This window comes from Miscanthus floridulus, chromosome 11, assembly GCF_019320115.1.
Source record: "Miscanthus floridulus cultivar M001 chromosome 11, ASM1932011v1, whole genome shotgun sequence".
In the NCBI taxonomy this organism is placed as follows: domain Eukaryota; kingdom Viridiplantae; phylum Streptophyta; class Magnoliopsida; order Poales; family Poaceae; genus Miscanthus; species Miscanthus floridulus.
In genome coordinates this window covers 85,828,397-85,851,373 of record NC_089590.1, presented here as the reverse complement: position 1 = coordinate 85,851,373, position 22,977 = coordinate 85,828,397, and the positions used below count along the sequence as shown (strand labels likewise).

Sequence of the window (22,977 nt, the reverse complement as noted above, 5' to 3'; positions counted from 1 at the left end):
TCATCTGATCGGCCATGAGGGCCTGTTGAGATTCCAAAAATTTTTGCGCAGTACCCGTCACATGGAATCTTACGGCACATGCATGGAGTACTAAATATAGACGAAAAAAAACTAATTGCACAGTTGTGTGAGAAATCGTGAGACGAAACTTTTGAACCTAATTAGTCCATAATTAGACACTAATTGTCAAATACAAACGAAAGTACTACAGTAGCCAAAATCCAAAAAATTTTGGATCTAAACGGGGCCGAAGACGAGAGCCTGGGCTGCAGACCGACGCGTCGTCAGGCAGTCATGCTCGTAGCGTGCAGATCATCAGGTGGCATGCATGGCCAATGGCAACCAGCCAGTACACATAAGCTTCCAAAAATGAAAATTTACGCGAACCCCATGCACGGGACATGCTCCACCATCTCGCTGCATCTATTGCTACTCCTAGCTATCTCCTGTCAGTACAAAGGCCACAGATTAGGTGCCCTCTAATGACCCTCCGTGTCAGTCAAACACTGGGTTGGGCGTGGGGGGGTAGGTGATGGTTTATCCTATTTCATATATTTGCATTGGATCATGTGATGAACCGATTAAGAAAGACACAAACAGAGGCCTGAAATGGGCAGGCATTTTTTTTCCTGAAAAAAGGGGGGAAGTGGGCAGGCACTGGCAACGAGATGGATGTTCTTGGTTTAGCTGTCCTTGGTCGTCGTCCTCGCAGGTCACAACTCACAAAATTAGTAGTCGCCTATGACAAAAGCTTTAGTATTAATAGTTGCCTGAATTCTGCACATTTTACTACTACAGCTGTGAACAAGAAGTCCAGAACTGCCTGAATTCTTCTCCTGAAGATCCACCGCAATGCGAAATTGAACCTGCAGAAAACGAATGGGGAACTGATTGGTACAGTACTTACTAGAGAGGGTTTATAATAAATAATCTTGACCAAAATACAACCATATCCCCCACAGAAGATGACAGGGTTAGATTTCTTGTTGCAGGAACAGTCCAACGCCGTTCGCTGTAATCTGCTCGCGTCCAAATTAATCCAGGAGGATGAGAGTGTGAGACTGACGACACGTATAGATGGCCATGCAGCCTGTGGCCCGCTGCTCCGGCCCGAAGCCCGCTATTTTGGCCTGGTCCTAGCATGGCATGGTGCCAAGCGGGCTCGGGCCAGCCTGACCCAATGCTTAGGGCCGTGCCTGGGCTACTCCTTAGACACGTCGGGTGGCCCTGCCCGGCCCGCTAAATTTACTTAGGCCCGGTGTAACCCGCATCCCCTATCAAATAATATACACACCAGCTACAACTTACCCAGTAGAGTAGACCGACAGCCGCTCACGCTCCTAAAAAAATACGAACACTCTTTCTTCATTGGTGGGGACCACCACAACCTTATCACCTCACGTCTTCACCTCTTTTTTTTTTCTGCTGGGTCCAATAACCTTATCACTTCGGATTCAATGGCCTCACAGTTCAGTTCCAGTTCTTTCCATCCTTCCACCGCACTAGCACGTCTCTCGTTCTCTCTCCTTTGATTTCTCTCAGATCCGAGCAAACCATGGACGAGCACTTGAGCAGCCAGGGGCAACCTCAATAGTGGCGTGCGGCCCTGTGGAGAAGTCGCGGAGGAGGAGGTTGGAGCCACACGCGGCCGCACGGGCATGGCCTTGCGCTGCTGCGGCGCGTCCATGGCGTCGCCGCCTGCGACGAGGAGGCGGTGGCGTGCGGCCCTAACGTGGTCGGCATGTGACAAGGAGGCACCGGTCGAAGGCTTCTCAGGGGTGAGCGCACCGCCGCCGCCGCCTCCCGCGGCTCACGTAGCTGTCCCTGCCTCCCCTTCCCTGATCTCTCTCTGTTAGCATTATGTGGGCCTCGGGCTGGCCTGGCCCGTTGGCCGTGGCATGCTTTTCGGGCCAGTTCGGTACGAAAAGTGGCCCGATAGGTCGTGTCTGGGCCGTTGGGTAGGCATGAAGCCTAGCAGTCTGTTCGGTTGGCTGGTTCATATCGTTGCTGGTTTGTGAAGAAGTACTGCTGGCTGATTTGTGTGAGAGAAAAATATTATTCTGGCTGAAAATTTATGATTGTTTACGACAAGCCACAACCAAATGAACAGGCTGTAGGTCGGCACGGTCCGGGAGGCACGACGTGTCATGCCGGCCCAACCCACTGTGGGCCGTGCCTGGCACGGGCCCGTGCCGGGCAGGCCGGGCCGGCCCGTTGGACTTGTATAACGAGTTAACGACACATGCACACTTGCACAGGGATCACGCCCGGTATATAAACGCGCAGGCGGTCCACCCACCGGCGACGGTGATCCGTGAACAATCCGTCGTCCGAGTTGGCATCTTTGGCCAAACCAGTATGATTGTCCAATCACAGATCTCCTCTCCCTCAGTTCCTCACCCTGTTCGCACACAATAAACAGCATTAGCCGGCTTAGGTGCCTCTCTCTCTAATCCCTCTCTCTTTTTCTCTCCGTCCCATTTCCCACTACCTGCTCCTGCTGCTTGCTTGTGCGGTGGGCGCTGCGGGCGGTGAGGAGCGGAGCGGAGCAGAGAGTTGAAGGGGATGAAGGAGGAGATGGTGGTCGGCCTGTCGGCGCCGGGGCCGGTGGGGAGGTGGGGCGCCGCGCCGCCGCAGGCGATGCTCGAGAGGATGAAGGACTACGGCCAGGAGGGCGCCTTCGCGCTCTGGGACGATCTCTCGCCAGAGGACCGGGAGCTCCTCGTCCGGGACATCGAGGTGAGGCAGCAATGCGCTCTTGGTTCCGGCTGTGCCGGGCCCAAAGATTTGGTTTTTAGTTTCTGCATAAACCTTTTTATTACGGGGTACGAATTCTGCGTAACGGCTTGGTTCTGCGTTGGAGTTCATGCATATAGATTTCGTTCTAAGCTGGAATTCTTCAGGAATGTTTTATTGATTTGGTTTCAAGCAGTTAAGTTAATACTTTTGGATAAGATAACTCGTTGCACTAATAGTTTCGATATGTGTTTCTGGGCAATCCCCAGTTCCACTAATGTCCTTGAACTGTTTTTTCTTGTTCTGTCGGCAGATGGAAGTCTGCAGCATTTTTCTTCTTTCATCTTAACACTCTGACAGTTGCTAAATCACGCTCTGTGCTGTGTTCTTCAGAGTCTAGACCTTTCAAGGATCGATCGGATCATCCGGCGCTCCCTTGGATCACAAGGTGAGAGGTGGACGAATATTCGTTGCTCCAATGTAGAAGGCTTTGTCACGTGAATCTTTAACTGGCATCCTTAGTTAGAGTTATGTGGTGTTCATCCCAATTACAGGCATCCCATTGCCTGCTGTCGAGCCCGTGCCAGAATCTAGCGTCTCCAAGGTGGAGGACAGGTCTCCTGAGGACAAAGAAAGATGGTGGAAGAAGGGGCTGAAAGCCATCTCGGAGGGGAAGCTGGCCGTTGTCCTTTTGGCCGGTGGTCAGGTACTCTGAATTCTGAGAAGTCTTCTTCTGTCTAGTATCTGGTATATATATACTTATGCACTGAATTGGGAAATAATATGTACATGGTATTTCTCCTAATGTTGCGTGCAGGGTACTCGACTGGGAAGCTCAGATCCTAAGGGATGTTTCAGTAAGTTGGTTTAACATGCTGAATCCTTGTATGTTAGTACTTAACTTCATATCTCACATGTGCAGTGTTATGGGTTTTCTTTTCCTATTTTGGAAACACAGAGAGTCAGAGATGCATGCTATTGCTGCTGTGAATTATTTCTTGCTTCATATGCAACATATTTTTTGGTCAACGACGACCACTATATTAGTATATTTCCCATGTTGTCTATTTTGCATCTATTTATGCCGTGGAATTTTATCAAAATGGCAAAAGTTGTATTTGCCTCCTTATCTTTGTTCATCCATTTTATGGTGTAATTGGCGTTTTCCTAAGATGTGATGTTCCATTCTGTATGATGGATAACATAACTTGTATATATATTTTTTTTGCCTCAGATATTGGACTTCCATCTGGAAAGTCACTTTTCCAACTCCAAGCTGAGCGTATTTTGTGTGTTCAAAAGCTGGCTGCTCAATCTAATGAAAGTAATAGTTTTTAATCCATCATATTTCTAGTTATTTATCTTTTCTTCGCTTCAGATTATATCACACTCAAATTGATAATAACCTGCAGGTCCGAGTAACACTGCGCCGATCCACTGGTATATAATGACAAGCCCCTTTACAGATGCTGCCACTCGCAAATTCTTTGAAACTCGTAGATATTTTGGCTTGGACCCTGACCAAGTAAGTGATACTACAAATTATTTGCCATGCTAACTATTCCATCGTATTTCAACAAAATGCACAAGCCTCCCAATTCATTATTAAGAGGTTTCTTTCCTGATTAGGCTTAAACCTTTTCTTGACAGGTGACATTTTTCCAACAAGGCACACTTCCATGCGTTTCTGCTGATGGTAGATTTATTATGGAGACACCATATAGGGTACAATCTTCTTCGACTTCTAAACTCTGCTTTGACCTTGTATAGTCAGGAGCCATAATTTTTTGTGTTTGCAACTTGATCTACGAGTTTGACTTGTGGAGTCCAATTGTTGAATTCAGATTTCATTTACAATTTTTTTTATACTGACTATTTTCCAATGCTAAGTTGTGACGTTCTTGTTGTCTTTGCTGCGCGTAAAACCAGGTAGCAAAGGCTCCTGATGGCAATGGTGGAGTTTATGCTGGTAATCCCCATAAAAAATGCAACTTCAATTGCATCATTTACTAAACAATTCTTTTAGATGATTAATTTGGCTATCATAACATCTCACAGCGCTGAAGTCCAAAAAGTTGTTGGAAGATATGGCTGCACGGGGTGTGAAATATGTAGATTGCTACGGAGTTGACAACGCACTGGTGAGGACATATGTTTTGAGATAAATCCTTGTGTTTTGTTTTCCTTTTCTTTTTCTGACCAGTGTCATGTTTATAGGTTCGAGTTGCAGATCCTACATTCTTAGGGTACTTCATTGACAAAGGTGTATCTTCTGCCGCCAAAGTGGTTAGGAAGGTACAGTCCAGTCTCATGCTTCAAACTGGTGGGCTACCATTGTCATATATAGCAATGCACCTCATTGATAGTCAATTGAATACTCAACAGGCTTATCCACAAGAGAATGTTGGGGTATTTGTTCAACGAGGTCGTGGTGGACCTCTCTCGGTGGTTGAGTACAGTGAAATGGATGCAGCTATGACTACTGAAATTAATCAATCAACAGGGCGACTTCGTTATTGTTGGAGCAATGTATGATTCTATCCTTCGCTTCTCATTCCCTTTCCTCCTCCCTCCCTCCAAAGTATAACAGTTGCATATTATCTTTTTTCCCCTTTTTGTATAGATCTGTCTGCACATGTTCACTCTGGACTTTTTGAATCAAGTGGCAAACAGCCTTGAGAAGGACAGTGTGTGAGTATTCTCTAGTTTGCCTTCTTTCAAAAAATTTTTTGGAAGGAAGCATTCTTTTAAAATTTTGCAAGTCAGTCCTCAACAATAGAATAGGCAACCGCATTAGTTATCTAGTTCCAAATGATGTTTTGTAACTCTTTCATGAGAGAGTGCCAAACTTAAAGCACATGGTAATTTTATAGAACTCTACTTTGTGGCATTTTAGTAATGTGTAAAAAACATGTCATGGGAAGTAATTTTACCTGGCAAGGATCGTGTCCGAAGGTACATTATATTATATTGTAGCACTAGAACCTGACATTTGTATATCCTGTGACCAGGTATCATCTAGCTGAGAAGAAGATTCCTTCCATCCATGGGTTTACAACAGGCCTGAAGCTTGAACAGTTTATATTCGATGCTTTCACTTATTCCCCATCCACGGCACTTTTTGAGGTTAGAATTTTTATCTAATCATAGTACGCATATTGTCTTATTTTTGTTTCTCATCAGGAGCAGGAAAAAACTTACCGGTGCATTTATGTTAAAATTCAGGTCATGCGGGAGGAGGAATTCGCACCAGTAAAGAATGCCAATGGCGCAACATATGACACCCCTGATAGCGCGAAGCTCATGCTCCTCCGCCTCCATAGCAGATGGGTAGTCGCCGCTGGTGGCTTCTTGACGCATTCTGTGCCCTTGTATATGACAGGTAATTTGCCATATTGGTGATTAAGCACTCTAGTGAACTTGGAAACAACATTGACTTATGCCTGTATCGTTTCTCTGATGATGCTTTCTTGCTTCCACTCATAGGCGTCGAAGTTTCTCCGCTTTCCTCCTACGCCGGAGAGAACCTGGAAGCAATCTGCCGTGGGCGAACATTCCATGCGCCGAGTGAGATATCGTTCTAGGTAGGCCTGTTCATGGCAGCAGCTGAGCAGCAGTTGTGTAACTGTAAAACAAACGGAAAGGATTGCAGGATGCGCATGTTTTCTTCTAGGCGTGAGATGGATGTGGATGGGCAGGTTGTTGTGTACTTGTATGTTCTATGCATGTTGTAATGTAGCATCTCGAACTCCAAATTCATCTCGAGTTTTCTCCTCATCTCCTTGCAGTTCCATTTTTTGGTTCACCTGTGTTGCTCCTGTGTAGTGTAGATCGTTTCGAGGCCGTGTGGAATCAACGAAGCCTTTGGAATGCCCATATGGTCCATGACTCCGGCCATTCACATGTATCTGCAGACTGCAGTTGAGGCAGTCTTGCACGGAACCTGCAACTCTGGAGTCTGGACTGAAAAACCAATACCGTCCAGGATAGAGAAGCAGCAGCCTGCTCAAAACGGGAAGACCGTTCGTCCAAGCAGGCCACGGACCACGGTCACCAAAGAAGATTTCGTATCGCCAAATTTGATATGCTGATCCGCAAGTTGCACAAAGTGTATGAGAGGATAGCACATGGCAGATTGGCAGGTACAAATGGTCTTGCGAACTGATCGAGATAAACACCTTTTTCCCTACTCTATTTCAAATATTTCCCATAAATGTATATGCGTCTGCTCTAGGCCTGTTCTAGGCAATGTATAGTGTACAGATGTACAAATGTAAAGAACCATGAAGCTTCATTCTCAGTTCACATGATAGTTTAGGAAGCTGTACCTTCAGAGATATCAGTAGCTTCATTCTCACATACTAGTTTAGGAAGCTGTACCTTTAGCGATCATATCAGTTCTGAAAGTCCAACAGAAATGGAAGGTCAATTATTTTACCTTTTTTTCCTCTGAAACAACACCATGGAAGACCCTACATATAAATGATGCAAACTCAAGCATAGAAAGAAATCAGCAATTATGAATTCCCATTTGCACTCACCAGTGCAAGAAAGATTCAGACGAGAGAAAGAAAATCAACAAGAACTCAAAGTAACATGCCTAACAACAGTGATCTACTTGGAAAAACCTCCTCAATGCGAGGAATCAAAACCACGAGACTGATACAGTCCATTTCCATATCTTCAATTATTAACAACAGGTACACTTGTACAATGGTGTTTCCTCTGTAACGGTTATCACAACTAAGAACAACACTAGCATGATTACCAATCCAATTCTGGCCCAATGTTAGTAAAGAAACTACCAGTTCCTTGCCATTTCAGATCACATTTACACTGTCATCACCACTCAACTTAGGCTGATATCAGATATTGTGCGGAACTCATATGCAACCTTCTTTGATTCCCAAGTCCCAATAGCCAAGATAAAGAGCAAGTGGAAGACTTGTATAAGCCAGGAGAACTTGTGGTGAATGTGCCTGGGCAGAAAGAAGCAATTCTAAAAAAAAAAAGGTAATTGCATTTCTTATCAAGGTAATTGCATTTCTCGAAACTAGAATGCAGTCGCTTTTTTTTAGATAAAAATATCTAATGAGGATTTTTCAAAGTAGTTATATCTTCCAACTGGCATGAGGAAAAAAAATAAACAGGGCGCCTGCAATTGTCGCTAAGATAGGGTTTGTCCCTTCAACACTCGAAAAAAGAGCAAAACTTTTGAGTTTCAAATAAGGTTTTCTACTAAATTTCACAGGCTGGTGACCAATTTCCACAATATGACGGGCACAAATGATCTCCCTAACTGGCCAATTAACGAGAGAAGATCACACAGCATACAACATAAAGACGACAAACGAAAATATGCCAGGCAGAATTGCAAGAACTTTACGACCTCAGCTCTACTTCAGCAGTTGAGAGAATAATTACTGCCACTGCTTGCCAGACTCCGATGAATGCAGTAGAAACATTGCTAGATAACAATGGTCAACATAGGGCAAAGCATAGGAACACAGCCCAGACACATCAGCTGACATGAAACAATACAGATCTTAGCAAAACTTTGCACGACAAAGGTACAATAAATAGTAACATGTTCAGATGATGGGACTTCGTTGAGATGAGAACAATCTCCAAACCATAGTCGAAAAGCACCAGCCTAGCAGGGATTTTTTTGAACAAAAAAGACATCATTCTATAGACTACTCATAGAACATAGTCTAAATTCAGGCTGCGGTGAAAGCCTTCTTGCCAGCGGCAGCGGATCCAGCTGGAATGACTTTAACAACATTGAACCTCACAGTTTTTGACAGGGGCCTGTGCACAGACAGAAACATATGCTTCAGCAAAGAATCATGCTTGTTGATGCATAAGATCTTCAACTAAACTCAAAACATTTAGTATGTTCAATACGGTGGCAGTTTCGTTTCATTGTTGAATGTAGTAGGATCTTGACAAACCAGGTAAGCTGGACTTGAAAGAGAACAAGTTATCGGACACAAGTATTACCTGCACTGGCCAATGATGACATAGTCACCTTCCTTCACACGGAAGCATGGGGAGATGTGAGCTGGAATGTTGGAGTGCCTCTTCTCATACCTGTAAGCACATGTAACTCATGTTATAGAAACAACGAAGTTCATTTGGAAGACAAAACATGAGTCTAGATTCCGCGAACAGTCCACTTACCTCTGGTATTTCTTAACAAAGTGGAGGTAGTTCCTGCGAACAATGATGGTTCTGTTCATCTTAGCACTGTGGCATGTTCCAGCAATAATTCTGCCTCTGATAGAAACGGTTCCAGTGAATGGGCATTTCTTGTCAATGTAGGTCCCTGTGGGCAAACAAATATTAAAGATCTGTTACGAATGCAAGAACAATCACTAAGAAATTAATTATTTTCATGTGCCATAGTACTTGGGATCATAACCTCATTGTTTTCAAAATAGGAATTGAAATTTGGAGCCAGACTACCAATTTAATTTAATTATTTAAGACAAAAAATATACTAAGCAGGAACAAAAAATCATTCAGAACAGGAAAGTAGGAAACAGGAAATGTTATCCTTCACCATCTAAAACCAGGTACATCATATCATAAGGAACATGACCTAATCACATGTTGGTGTTTTAAAATGAGGAATTGAAATCTAAGCATTTAGAACTCTAGTTCTTTCAGTATAAAGAGAACCATTTGTCCTTAATTATCTCAAATAACAATGCCTGCCTTCAAACACTAGGACTTTGAAGATAGAGCTACAGATGAAGGAAACCATTTATACCTTCAATTGCTTCCCTGGGAGTCTTGAAGCCAAGGCCAATGCTCTTCCAGAATCGGTTGCCTCCTTTGCCTGGCTTCTTACCCTTGCCAGATTTCTTTGAGCTATAAAATTAAGAAGAAATCTACTGTCACGAAATGCATATCGCTCATGGAGAATAGAAAGCATGGAAGAAGCAAGAAACTCTCACCTGAGGAAAACCTTAGGCTGCTTGAGGAAAGCCTTCTCAGTCTAGAAACGGGATATAGATAGAAAACATTAGAACTACTTTGCAACTAGCTGGAAACTGCTGGAATTGCTTATACACATGAACAAACAAAAAACTTGGCAAATCCCTGACTACTGCAGTAAGTGCTGTGCTCTAAAATAATCAGAGTGACTATACTTACTGCTATAAATGCATCACATCAAAATGGGATCCCCATCAAAATAGCACATTAAACCTAGAAACTAGAACTGACACTGTATCATCAATAAAGGCTAAAACTGCATACAATGGAACTGCTGCGATAAAGTTTACACCGCAATGTCTCAGAATTCATTGTTGGTCACAAAACATAATTCCATGTACCACAATAATCACGTCCCTCTAATTACCAACTAGCAGAGTCGCAACATTACAAAATGATAAGTGAGATTGACAAGCCCTACCACATCTAGCCCAACTGAAACCTTGAAACCCCCGTCAAGTTCTTGTGTCCTTAACTATAAATCATGGACAAACGCTTGACAAAGGATGCATCACTAGATTCTACCATGATCAGATTCTACCAATTTGCAGACCCCCACACGCTGACAAATATACAACAATAAGAGGTCGATAAGATCGAAAACATAGATCCCAACAAACCAAAACTCACTAGCAGGCGCAGGCATCAGTACACGTGAGCAAACCAGATCAGGGACAAACAAACCAATCAACGCGAATGCGCATCGCATATAAAACTGCCGCGAGCTAGTGACGGCGAGCGGCGAAGCAGAGGTCGTACACGGGAAGTAGCCCAGAAAGAGCACTACCTGTTCCGCCATGGCTGCGCGGTGTGCGTCGAGCGGCGAAGCGGCGGCGGCGGCGCTCGGGGGCTGCGGAGCTGAGACTCGGAAGGAAGTGGCGGCGCGGCGGAAACCCTAGGGAGCAACTTATAGCGGAGCGAGAGGGGTTGGCTCGAAATTTGCAGAAGAGCCCCTGCATTTTCGTGCTACGTGCCCTCATACACCCCTATAGACTATAGAGCAAGTGTGAAGGCTGGCCCAAACGGCCTATTGTTCCCACGGCCCATATTCCCTTGGGCCTGGCCCGCTAAATTTCAGTTACTACAGCGTCCGTTCGCAGTGACGCCATGAATGGAGCCAGTGCAGACCCCGAGCTTTCGCTAGACTGTCCGATCTCACTGGCCGCTTAATCTCATCCGTCCGCTAGGAAGCCAAAGGCCACAAGAGATCTCCCTCCGTTCCCCTCCTGTCCGTCGCTGCATATCTCCGGCTCGCCGTCGGCGTTGCCTCCTCTCCTCCTCCTCCTCCTTCGCCCGCTAGAGGCGCCCGAGCGACCTCACCGGTGGGTTTGCTGAAGTGACGTCGTCCAGGGTGGAACTGGTTGTGGCTTCCATTTCTTGTTCGAGCAGCCTTGGCCTCCGCGCCGGCAGTCACGGAGGTAAGTCCAGCGGAGTGAAGATCCACCTGGAATTCAATCGGTTTCTCGGATTGGAGACCTATGAATTCGATTCAGCCGGTTCTTTTCCACCGATTCGTTTTGTGTTGGAGATTTGTGAATAAGTCGTGTGGTGATCGATGTTTCGTTGCAGTCGTGCAGTTGAGTTGAGATGGCGAACATTCCCCCCTCCTTCGCCGGGGTCTCGCCGCCGTCCCCCTCTCCGATGGCTGGCAGCAGCAGCGGACCCGCCGTGGGCCAGGCAGCCAAGGATAAGAAGATGGCGTCGGCGGAGCAGCTGGTCCTGGAGCTCTGCGACCCTGAACTGCGCGAGAACGCGCTGCTTGAGCTCTCCAAGGTTGCCTCCACAGCTGTTGTAGCTCCCGCTCGTGGGGGATGATTTTCGCATAGTGATCTCTACGTTAGCAGTTGGATTTGTGTGTGAATTATCTCTTGTTGATTGTTGATGGAATTTTGTGCAATTCGATTTGTGTGATTTGTGCTTGTGAATTATGGTCGTGCAGGGTTGTGTCATGCTCAGCTGCAGGTCTTCTAGTTGGCAAAACCTTTTCAGACACTGCCAAATATCACTTGGAATCCAACATGCTCACACTGTCTGAATCGGCAAAAGGTTTTTTGAACATGGGTGTTCAGGGAACTGTCATGCCTAGTGTTACTCCATCACGAGTGCGGGTGGAGTCATACTCAGGTGCAGGTGTCCGACTTGGCAAAACACTTTTGGACATGGCCAAATTCACCCATAATCGAAAATGGGTATGGCTGTCCAAATCAGACAATGTTTTCAGGAAATAGGTGTCCGAGTAACTGCCACCCTTAGCGTTACTCCGTTGCAAGTGTAGGGTAGAGCCATACTCATATCCAGATGTCCGACTTGGCAAAACATTTGACATTGCCAAATACCCGTCCGTATCTGACACGTGTATGGCTGTCTGAATCGGACAAGATTTTCAGGACATGGGTGTCCGAGTAACTGCTGCTCTTAGTGTTACTCTGTTACGGGTGGCGATAGAGTCAAACTCAGGTGCCAGTTTATGAATTGGCAAAACACTATTGGACTTGCCAGATTCCACTTGTTCTCCAACACGTGTACAGCTGCCCAACTCGGGGAAGCTTTTATGACATGTGGCCCTCGTGACATTATCCAGTTTTGTCAGCCTAGTTACGTTTGTGCTGTTTTGTAGCCCTAGATACATTATGCTGTTTTGTCGCCCTAGATACGTTATGCTGTTTTGTTACCCTCGTTACGTTATGCTATTTTGTCGTATTCGATTATCCTAGTTTATTAGTGATTTGGTGTAAGAATTATTCCATGCATTGATTATTTTCTGATTGCTTTACTTGATTGAAAGACCTCAATTTTAGCTGTATGTCTTCAATTTTGATAATGGTCTCAGCTTGTAAGCAGTATCTTGGGCAGCAGTCATTCGAGATTTCCATTATGGGGCACATTTATTTATTTTTTGAATGAGCTTGCTTTGATTAGCTTATCCGTACTTCCGTAAATCTTATGTTGCTATTGCAAAATTAGTACCTTAGTTGTTAGACTATGAATGGATGCCCAGATAAGTGGCTTCAAATTTGGAGTACCATTTTGTTCTTAAAACTGAAATTAAATGATTGTATATTTGTACATTCAGTCGTTAACATGAAATAGCATCTTGCAAGGCAGAACTACTTGATATTTAAATGTATCCATTTTTCAGAAAAGGGAGATTTTTCAAGATCTTGCCCCGCTGCTTTGGCACTCGTTTGGCACAATTGCTGCTCTACTCCAGGTATGCATAGTTCCTGGCCCTTCAATAGATATGATTTTAATACCTGTAATGACAAAGGACTAGTAGCTAGGTTTGAGAATACTTTACACTTTTTGTTGTGTCCCCGTGATGAATCTGTTATTATGCTAAGTCATTTTTTGTCTTAATAGAAATCAGCATGGCATTGGTGGCCATAAGTAGTGCAACTTATTTCTGGTTTAACCCAGTCTTTCTAACTTGTTATGCTTGGTGACCTGGAAACATATGCAGGAGATTATATCTATTTACCCGTCACTCTCACCCCCCACACTGTCACCTGGAGCATCAAACCGAGTTTGCAATGCTCTTGCACTTCTGCAGGTGCGCCTTTTCAACTAACAGGAGCATAGCTCAATGTTTTGGCTTCTGGTTGCTGCTACTGTAAGGGTACACGTTTAGGTTTATGGCATACCTTTGTGTTTAACTTTTTTTTATCGATTTCATTAACTATTGCAGTGTGTTGCATCGCACCCTGAGACCAGGATCCTTTTCTTAAATGGTAACAAGCCATGCCCTTGCATAATATTGTTTAAATACACGGAAATGGTGTATTATTAAACCTACCTCCTGCCTCTTCCTCATTGTCTCAATTATGTATATGATAACTATTATTGACAAAATTTAAATTCTTTTCAGCTCATATTCCACTGTACCTGTACCCATTCCTCAACACTACCAGCAAAACGAGACCTTTTGAGTACCTAAGGCTTACTAGCTTGGGGGTCATTGGTGCTCTTGTCAAGGTAATTTTTCATTATTTGAGTACCTAGGTGCATGCTATGTGATAAACAGATATGCTAGTTTTTCAATACAATTATCAGCGAAGATTCATGCAGTTCTCTTGTGCTGCTATGTGATTAGCACAATACAATGCACTTACCACTTAGTGTATTTGCCTTCAGTTTAATTAAATAATGAAATTGATCATGGAGAATCTGAACATAGCATGATAGCTACATCTTTACCTGAGACAAATCACAAGACGAAATAGCAGCTTTGTTATTTGTTGCATTGAGATGTTCTTTTATTGTCAATTTATCATGCAGCAGTAAGAACATATATGCTACCTTTTGGGCCGTTCCCTTCATTTTGTTAAAAAATACATAATGATATAATCAGTACTTACTTGCTTAGGAGTGTGGGTGTGTGTTGTAAGGGCTCTTGCCCCTTTTTCTTCTTAATACAAAGGTATGCAGCTCTTCTGCGTGTTCGAGAAAAAAAGTACTTACTTGCTCTAAAAATACCATTTCTGTAAATGAAATTTTCCTCTTTTTATTTTGGTAATAATGCAGGTTGACGATACTGAAGTCATCAGTTTTTTGCTGCAAACTGAAATAATTCCTCTGTGCTTGCGAACCATGGAGATGGGTAGTGAGCTATCCAAAACTGTATGTAGCTAGCCATCTATTCTCATTCAAATATCAGCATTTATCTCTTCTGCTTAATACTGCAAAGGTGTAATAGGTTTTTTAGTATGTATTTTGTCATCTGAAGTTTATCTGGTGCACTACTACTTTGCTACCATCAGTTATCTCTAGAATATTCTTGGCCTGTACCAGCCTTCTCTCTGATAAGCCTAACTTTGTACAATTAATAAGCCTAAAAGGTGACTCATACAAGGAGCCTAGAAAAATGTTTGTCCATTCAGTGACTGTCCTAGACTTTTATCACTAGAACATACCATTCTGTTGATCCATGGTCGTTTCAGGGCCCCCACTGACGCATATTTGATTACAAGCTCTTTTTGTGTGTGCGTGCGCGTGTGTGTGCGGGGGGGGGGGGGGGGGGGGGGGGGGGGTTAAGCTTCTTTTGGTGGTTGTGATTGGTGTTGAATTTTAAGGCTGCAATATGTCTCATGGACCACACAAGCTCTTGTTCACCTACATTTGTAGCCCTCGGTCACTAACTTATCTAAATATGCATATGTGAGTGCCTAGCAACAGGGTGTTGGTGTCTTGGGTTATTTATTCTCTTTTATTGTGTTTGAATGTTTTCCTGCACATTTGCAAAAAACATCTTAGATCTAGATCAATATCTAAATAAGATCAGATGTGAATTGTTAAATTTTCATAGTATCATGTATTGAAACATAGATCACATCAAGTTTCACTTTCATGTCCATGTGTATCAGTGGGGGCTCTTGATGTATTTCGTCAAGAACCAACAACCACACATGCTTGCTTTGGACTGAAAAGGTTTGTTGTTTATGCAGGTGGCAACTTTCATTGTCCAAAAGATTCTTCTAGATGATGTTGGGCTGCGCTACATTTGTGCCACTGCTGAGCGTTTCTTTGCTGTAGGCAGTGTTTTAGCAAACATGGTTGTTTCACTCGCTGATCAGCCCTCCACAAGGCTGCTGAAGCACATCATTCGCTGTTACCTCAGGCTGTCAGATAACCCTAGGTATGTGCTATCATTCGTATTCTGCGAAGTTATTTTACACATGTGCCCCCAACAATATATGCAATCTGTTTAACTTTCCCTTTCTACGCAGGGCCTGTGCTGCATTGCAGAGCTGCCTTCCAGACATGCTCAAAGATGGGACATTCAATAACTGTCTTAGGGTGAGCCACGCTCGTACATCAGCTATCAGCAACTCAATATTGCAATCTTCCCTAACAAATGCCTGCAAAATTATTATTTTTGAATAAATACTAAATATACCAACTTACTGCGACAGGATGATCCAGCGACAAGGCGCTGGCTCCAACAGCTCCTGCACAATGTGACAGGCGGAGGCATGGGAGTAGCTCCTCAACCAGGCATGGATCCCATGAACATGGGAATATGATATGCAGTTTAGACGTTGCAATTCACGTCAATAACATAGCACCTCTCAGTGAATTGCAACTAGAGAAGATCTGGCCACTGTCCAGAAGAAACTTGGTATGGTGTAGTCTGACTTTCTACCGGGGTAAAAATAGGAATGTTGTGTGGTATTGTCATAAGCAGTTAAGCTGATGTGCGCCTGTCTTGTAATGCTGTAGAAACAAGCTCAGCAGGCTGCTGCTTTTGTGTTCTTGCACCGGAGCTCTTGTGCGTTGACCCTTCAGAACCTGAGAACAAAGTAGGAAGAACCCGTCCCGTGAAGCTTTCTCGCTGTGCCGATCGGTCGTGATCTAATTGCTTTTGGATGATGTCGTAAGAAAGCATACCGAAAAAAAGAGTACGGCGTGTGCTATATTTATCAGCGAGCATAGTGTTTACCAGTTTATGAGTTGCTTTTGTCTTTCTAATTGCGTCGTGTATCAAAGGGGACGGCTCTTAATTTGTCATATGACAATTGATTAATCGAGTAATTAATTTTTGTTTCCCGGGTACCGAGCAATTAATTAATCGCTCCAGTAATATAATAGTATATTCGTATGCCATTGAAGGGGATGTTTGGGATGCATGGAGTGAAATAGTCAGGAACTGAATATGTTCAGTAAAATCCTTCGATATCATTACCCTTTTCTTCATTTTGCATCGAAACTTCCAAGTTTTCCTAGTAATCCTCCTAGCTGGATTTCAAGTTTTCAGCTTTAAAGTTGAACATAAAAGGTTCAGGTTAAATCTTAAACCAGAGAATTGTAGTTTGATTATGGTCTCTTTGGTACGGCTTCTAAGATGGCTCCGACTCAAAGAAGCCCTACCAAATAGGATAACAAAAACCGTTTTTTTTTTCTCTCTCAAGCCACCAACGAGCTAGAGCCCTCTTTGAACTAGAAGCCGGAGTCAAAAATTAGCTTTTATTGGTTCCTCTTAAAAATACTCTCTGAAGGCATTTTATCGAATGTTTTTTTACAAAGTGCTTCAATTTCAATTAAAAAACTACTCCATTAGAAGAGCTCGTTTTAAAAGGACCGGAGCCCTGCAAAACTGAACCTACAAACAAAAGAAGATGTGAGCTCTTAACTTGAATATAAACGGAAGTCGCACCTGGTGTCCTCAAGAGTAGGCTATCTTCTAAGTTATCTCATCTTCCATGAACTTTACACAATTCTAGCTGAATCTAGACCGATACTCAATGAACTATCATCTTCCCACTCATATATTAGAGGAACTAGCGCCCTATTCGTTTGGGCTTATTTGGCTGATAAGCCATAGCTGAAAGATAAGCCATGGTTGAAAGTACCGTTGGCTGATTTGGTGTGAAAGAAAAATATTGTTCGTTGGCTAATAAGTTATGGCTTATAAGCCAAATACGACCAAACGAACAGGCTATAAACTAGTACAAAGTCATTTGGAAAAACTATTCGATGAACTCATCGTTCCTTTAAATTGAACACCCACATAGAAAATGAGATGATAATGTTTACTTAAGAGCGCAGAGGCACGAGCCAATACGATTTTCACCATTCACGAGGCTAAGATTTGGGCCATAGAGCCTCACCAATGCTACATACTCCCTCTGTCCCGATTTAATTGTCGTTTTTGGTTTTCATGCCACAAGTTTGACTCGATTTGTAGAAAATATTAGCAACATTTGTATCTCCAAATAAATTTATTAACAAACTAGATTCAAAGATCTTTTCGATGATACTAATCATGTACTATAAATAATAATATTTTTAATATATATTTTGTTAAAGTTGTTTTTCGGAAAGCAAGAACGACAGATATTCTGGGACGGAGGGAGTACTAACTAGTTTGTTGGCTTCAGCTAAAAGGAGTAGAATAGAGCTCATGAAACTCCCTTGGATCTGGTACAAGTACTCAGGTTTATTTCTTGGGATCAACCTCTCTTTGCTACATGCACTGCAAACAATGCTTCCACTTTTCGATAGATGAAGCCATTGACTCTTGTGCATATGCTGCGAGGCCACTACTCATCACGATATGGATTCCAGGAGAAGATGTGAAGATACGGGTTATAGTCCACGGTGGTGTGTTCGGGCTAACAACGGAATATGGAAAAGAAGGAAGAAAAACCAGACTACACCACGTCGGACCAGTGACTCACAACTCACAATCTTTCCTCCCACAGGCTTCGCTGCAGCTTTCAGAGCCACTCAAATCCCCTTCCCCTTCTCTACACACACGAACGCAAGCTCCCAAGAACGCATCCCCCATTGGATTTGGAAGCTTCTCCATGGGACACCGAGCCTCGTAGACGAAGCAGAGGAGACCAGAGAAATCGAAGAGCAAGGAAGCAAGAAGCAGGGAGCCATGGCGTTCCTCCTTCCCAAGCTCACAACGCCGTCAGGCCCGTCATGCAAGTTGCCCCCGAGTCCCCTCCTCAAGCCCCAGCTCGCCCAGCCGGGCCACGGCGGCGGCAAGATCCAAGGCTCCGGCTCTGGCGCTGCGCAGGTCGCGGCCCCGGGCCACCTCAGTCTCCTTCTCCTACTCAGCGCCCCGCAGCAGGCAGCAGACCCAGCGTCCAAGTCCACGGCGACCAAGAACCGGGGCAAGGGCGGCGGGGATCCGCAAAGGTCGGATTTTTACCTCAACCTCGGGACGGCGGTGCGCACGCTGCGGGACGACCTGCCCGACGTCTTCGACCGGGAACCCAACTACGATATCTACCGGTGGGTAAAAAGAGCCATTTTCCCTTTTGTGTTGCTATATTTTAGTTAATGTTGGGTTAGGCCTTTGAGAATCGATCACGATTGTTGTATGAATTGGATTAAGTTGGATTAGTATGCTAATTGCTGATCATAGAGAAGTTTCCGTGCTGCTAATTCTAGTTTGGTATTTCGGGGGATTGAGGTCAAACATAGAAATTGAGCAGCTAATGGTCACTTGGTGTTTACATAAATACAGGAGTAGTGGCCATCATGAAACATAATGGTGATTTTTCAGTGATGCCAGTCATAATTCTAGAAATGAAGTACACTAATTGTTTGCTTATTTCACCTAGCCTTCTAGTAGAACTGATAATTTGTCATAACTCATATGCAATATTTAGAACTGAGAATCAATAGATGAGCAACAAGTTTATTGCTTGGTTCTAAGACTAGGCTGTTATAGGGCAATGAGATGCAACAGTCATCATTTTTTTCATGACCGTCTATCAAGGCATATTTTTCATTAAGAGTGAAGAAGTTTTACAAGTGCTGTTAAGCCATAGCTTACTGCCCAGAGCTGAACAGACACCAACCTAACACCGAAAACAATTACAGACTATACGGCACACTAGTTTGTGGCAATGACAAATTCAGCACATGGGTGGCAATCTAGTCTTAGGATTGAGAGCCATTAGGGTTGTTTTTGGCTGTGTCCTTTTTGCAGAGGTCAGAAGTGTGGTCAAGATAATTGTAACTGTATCAACTCTATGTAATGACCTTGAATTAATAAAATCCTTTCTTTGTCAAAACAAGGAAGTTCAGCACAAAGGCAGATGCAAGTCATCATCAACAGTTTGCTATTAATTATCTCTGATAAGGACACTAGGCCTGAATTTTGCAATCTCTTGCAAGCTTATTCTTTGTAGGCATGCTTCTACACTCTGTAAAATGGAAACTGAAAATATTTTTTACATCTATTGCAGTGAGGACATCACATTTGTCGACCCACTAAACACTTTTCATGGGCTCGACAACTACAAGACTATCATCTGGGCACTTAGATTCCACGGGCGCCTACTATTCAGAGAAATTGGGCTTGATGTATCACGCATTTGGCAACTGACAGAGACTTCAATAGTTGTCCGGTGGGAGCTGTGGGGCACTCCACGTGTCCCATGGGAATCATATGGCTGCTTCAGTGGGACGTCGAGATACAAGGTTGACAGGAATGGGAAAATTTACGAGCACAAAGTCGACAACTTGGCATTGGACTTCCCACGATCAGTAGCGAAAGTGGGTAGCATTGCTGATATGGTAGTCGCCACACCGAGCCCCAATTTAACGTTTTGGAATGTGGTTGGGACAGGTGATGGTTGCTCATGGACAAAGCTTTATGAAGCTGTGGTGGAAGCTGTGGAACGGGAAGAACATAGTTCCACTGGCATTGGCGTTGGAGGTCTACCTGTCCCCTGCAGCTTCGGCTGCGGCTGTGGCTGCAGTTTTTGAACTGCAAACCACTGTAGCTTGAACTGCTGCAGCCGCAGCCGCAGCCACAGCCACAGCTGCAGCCAGCTCTAAGCGAATAGACCATCACTTGTTCATAGGACGGAATGAGCTCCAGGACTAGTTGCTTGGTGGTTCCTAGGAGAAATGTATAGAATATATATGGGCACATGAATCACGATACTACTAATATCTCTTTGTATATTGTAGCTATAGGGCAGTTAATTTAGATAAAACACATACTAGATGGCTATATTTGATTACCCTTGTGACATTGTCTCATACTGGGCGCTTTCACTGCTTTCTTATGCGATACATGGATTTTGAGTGTGATATGTTCAATACTAGACACAGTTTAGGATGTAGAGGAAAATCAAACAACATCGGTAATTGAGGGAGGTCAAAATAAGACTTTTTCCCTCTTTAAATGTGTTGTGTTTGGTTTGGCCGGAACATAAGTGGGATTTTTCTATCCTCATTAATAGAGGCAACCACGTCGTCTCAAATAAGTCATATTGTTCCTCACAGCAAGTGCAAAAGGGCCTATTTGAATAAATCATATTCAGCCGGTTCGATCGTTGGTTTCAGCCAGAGCTTATCAACCAGACAACAGTGTTTTTCTCTTATAACAAACCAGCATCAGCCGGGCTTATCAACCCAGAAACCAACGAACCGGCCGATTGTTGTTCCTCACAAGTGCAAAAGAACCTATTTGACAAAGCTTTTAGAGCAGTTTCTGGGCTGAATATAGGGAAAACTATGCCAAACACTTTGAATATAGGGAAAACCGAGCTCCGCCGGCTCCATGAACAATGCTCTGTGAACAGTGACCAAAAAGTAGGAGAGAGAAGAACGACTTTAGTGAACAGTGTAGAAGAGAGAAAACGGCTTCCTAAACAGTGCCGGTGTCAGTGGAAGCCGAAGCCGAAATAAACGGGCCCCAGGTATTTTCAGTTCAAGCTATTGTACCGCTACCGCTGTTGACCAATGACCAGCATCAATGGCAATATGGCAAAGCATCGAGTAACAGGCCTCACAGTTCATCCTAGATCACTAGAACTGAAATTTGACACTACAATTAACACTACTAGCTACCAAGCATCAGTACCTTGAGTGAGTTGAAGAGCAGTAACGGTGTTGACACTAAAAGCACGCCCACGAGCAGCTCGTAGAGGCGCTCCTTGCAGCATCCTAGCGAAAACCGAACTTCCCGTACGCTATATATCGACCACATTGTATCCTCGGGGCATATTTATAGGGTGGGTTGTTTATCTTCGAGTTAGATTCCAAATACATGAAGATTTACAATTAAAACCGACTCAAACTCGATCTAGACTGTCCAAACCGGACCATTCGGTATATTGTCAGGGAGGAAATCTTCCAGCGGTCGTAATTCTTTCACTCGGATTCTAAATTGGACGTTCGATATGCATTTCGATTATTGTCTCGACAAGAGCGACACAACGGTGGAATCCAATCAATGATTTGAATATTCCCTAAACTGGATTGTTGTGAGACTTGGCTGAAACTGGCTGAAAAACAACGTTTCGGTTGAATTGTTATGAGAGAAAAACGCTGTTCCGGCTAAAAAAAAAACCAAACAAGCCGAATATAGGATAAGCCGAACAGGGCCCAATACCGAAACATCCGGTATTTTCATATTACATACAACTTGTCAATTTTGCTTGCGAACATATACCCCCTTATTTATTTTTGGCAAGCTTGCATGCCAAAAAAATACTCTTCTACACCTCTGCACCTAATACTAAAGAGGCAAAATATCTTGCCACAAATTTTTTTCGTCCATCACCTAATCTCTGCCGAATTCACGCTTAAATCGTCCACTTGTGCTTTTCATGTCCAGGTCGTACATCTATCTATCCCTTCCCTAATATTAAAGAGACAAAAATTTCTACCACTATTTTGTTTCGTTCAACCTATTCATTGTGACTCGCGCCTGTTTTTTCCATGAAAGCGAGTTCGTGCCCTAAGCCAGACTGTCAGATTGTTTTTTCTTTTTTATTTTCCGCCTGTCCACTAACACCCACGTCCGTTTTTTCCCGTGGGAAGTGTTGCCGTCCGCCCATTGTGCCCGGTTGTTTTTTCTTTTTTTTCGTTTCCACTCTCCCCACGTTTAGTTCCGTGATTTTTCTTCTTCTTTTTATCTCTTTTTATATAGATAGAAAAATAATAATAAAAATAGTTGTATGTGTCGTTGATCTCTTTCTCGTTCCTAATTTAAATAGATATTTTCATCACCAATCGATCTAGATCAGCCGATGCTCCAACTAAACAACCTTAATAAATATAATAATTTGTTATCCGGTCTAATATCTATATACATATACTTCTATGCCTAATATATACCTAATATTATTAAAAAAGTCTATACCTAACACTAAAGAGGCAAAATTTTTGCCAATAATAATTTTTTATCCAACCTTCTACAAGATCCGTCACCTACGATAATCTTTCTTCCGTCCAATTTTTTCCATGTCCGTTCAGGACTTTTTCTCTTTGTCAATTCACAACCACGACAACCTCCTCTCCACCGTTGCCTCCCCCCCCCCCCCCCCCCCCCCCCCCCCCCCAACAACCTTTCCCTTTTCTGTTCGGCATCTATTTTTTGTGTTCGTTCCTTTCTCTTTTTCCATTTGTTACTTTTCTTGTTTTTCTCTTCCTCTTTCCCATTGCTGCAGTCTGTTTCTTCCGTGTCTCTTTCATGATTTTTGAGCAGGCCTATGCGGCAGCGCCTTGTGGTTCCATTTTTTACTTTTCTTTTCCTCTTTCTCGTTGCTGTAGTCTGTTTTTCCCGTGTCCCTTTCATGATTTTTGAGTAGGCCTAGGCTGCAGCACCTTGTGGCGGCACAAACTTGCGCACGCGTACGGGAGCAGGCGCGGGCGGCGGCTCCAAGCTACGCATGCTTGCACACACGGGCAAGAGGAGGCGCGGCCTCCTACTCGAAGCAGAGAGGAGGCGCGGGCTCACACGGGAGCAAGCACGGATAATGCATGGGA

At 43.8% G+C, this 22,977-nt stretch overlaps 4 protein-coding genes across 6 annotated transcripts; 3 read left to right on the top strand and 1 right to left on the bottom strand.

The window, feature by feature from the left end:
- Positions 1-1,457: 1,457 nt before the first annotated feature.
- Positions 1,458-6,513, top strand: LOC136491452 (UDP-N-acetylglucosamine diphosphorylase 1-like). 2 transcript variants are annotated; one of them, XM_066487757.1, is made up of 16 exons: positions 1,458-1,778; positions 2,259-2,739; positions 3,130-3,184; positions 3,291-3,442; positions 3,554-3,593; positions 3,971-4,060; positions 4,149-4,261; positions 4,387-4,461; positions 4,666-4,705; positions 4,795-4,877; positions 4,954-5,031; positions 5,122-5,265; positions 5,360-5,427; positions 5,748-5,862; positions 5,962-6,118; positions 6,223-6,513. In XM_066487757.1, the coding sequence occupies exons 2-16, from the start codon at positions 2,566-2,568 to the stop codon at positions 6,318-6,320; spliced, it is 1,482 nt and encodes a 493-aa protein (XP_066343854.1). In that variant the 5' UTR covers positions 1,458-1,778; positions 2,259-2,565; the 3' UTR covers positions 6,321-6,513. The 2 variants fall into 2 exon arrangements, with proteins under 2 accessions (XP_066343854.1, XP_066343853.1); XM_066487756.1 differs by having other exon boundaries at positions 1,458-2,739.
- Positions 6,514-8,261: 1,748 nt separating this feature from the next.
- LOC136491455 (small ribosomal subunit protein uS17-like) lies at positions 8,262-10,641 on the bottom strand. Its single transcript, XM_066487759.1, has 6 exons — positions 10,526-10,641; positions 9,699-9,739; positions 9,512-9,612; positions 8,920-9,064; positions 8,740-8,829; positions 8,262-8,547 (listed from the first exon to the last, which is right to left on the bottom strand). The coding sequence occupies exons 1-6, from the start codon at positions 10,535-10,537 to the stop codon at positions 8,457-8,459; spliced, it is 480 nt and encodes a 159-aa protein (XP_066343856.1). The 5' UTR covers positions 10,538-10,641; the 3' UTR covers positions 8,262-8,456.
- Positions 10,642-10,909: 268 nt separating this feature from the next.
- LOC136491453 (uncharacterized) lies at positions 10,910-16,252 on the top strand. 2 transcript variants are annotated; one of them, XR_010768040.1, is made up of 11 exons: positions 10,911-11,156; positions 11,308-11,511; positions 12,878-12,949; positions 13,199-13,288; positions 13,424-13,466; positions 13,604-13,710; positions 14,260-14,355; positions 15,180-15,370; positions 15,462-15,531; positions 15,648-15,853; positions 15,955-16,252. XR_010768040.1 is itself a non-coding variant. In XM_066487758.1 (10 exons), the coding sequence occupies exons 2-10, from the start codon at positions 11,326-11,328 to the stop codon at positions 15,756-15,758; spliced, it is 966 nt and encodes a 321-aa protein (XP_066343855.1). In that variant the 5' UTR covers positions 10,910-11,156; positions 11,316-11,325; the 3' UTR covers positions 15,759-15,853. The 2 variants fall into 2 exon arrangements, 1 of the variants encoding a protein (XP_066343855.1); XM_066487758.1 differs by lacking the exon at positions 15,955-16,252 and having other exon boundaries at positions 10,910-11,156; positions 11,316-11,511.
- Positions 16,253-17,907: 1,655 nt separating this feature from the next.
- LOC136493715 (uncharacterized) lies at positions 17,908-20,293 on the top strand. The gene is made up of 2 exons (XM_066489841.1): positions 17,908-18,477; positions 19,440-20,293. Exons 1-2 carry the CDS (start codon positions 18,119-18,121, stop codon positions 19,960-19,962), a joined length of 882 nt encoding a protein of 293 aa, XP_066345938.1. The 5' UTR covers positions 17,908-18,118; the 3' UTR covers positions 19,963-20,293.
- Positions 20,294-22,977: the final 2,684 nt, after the last annotated feature.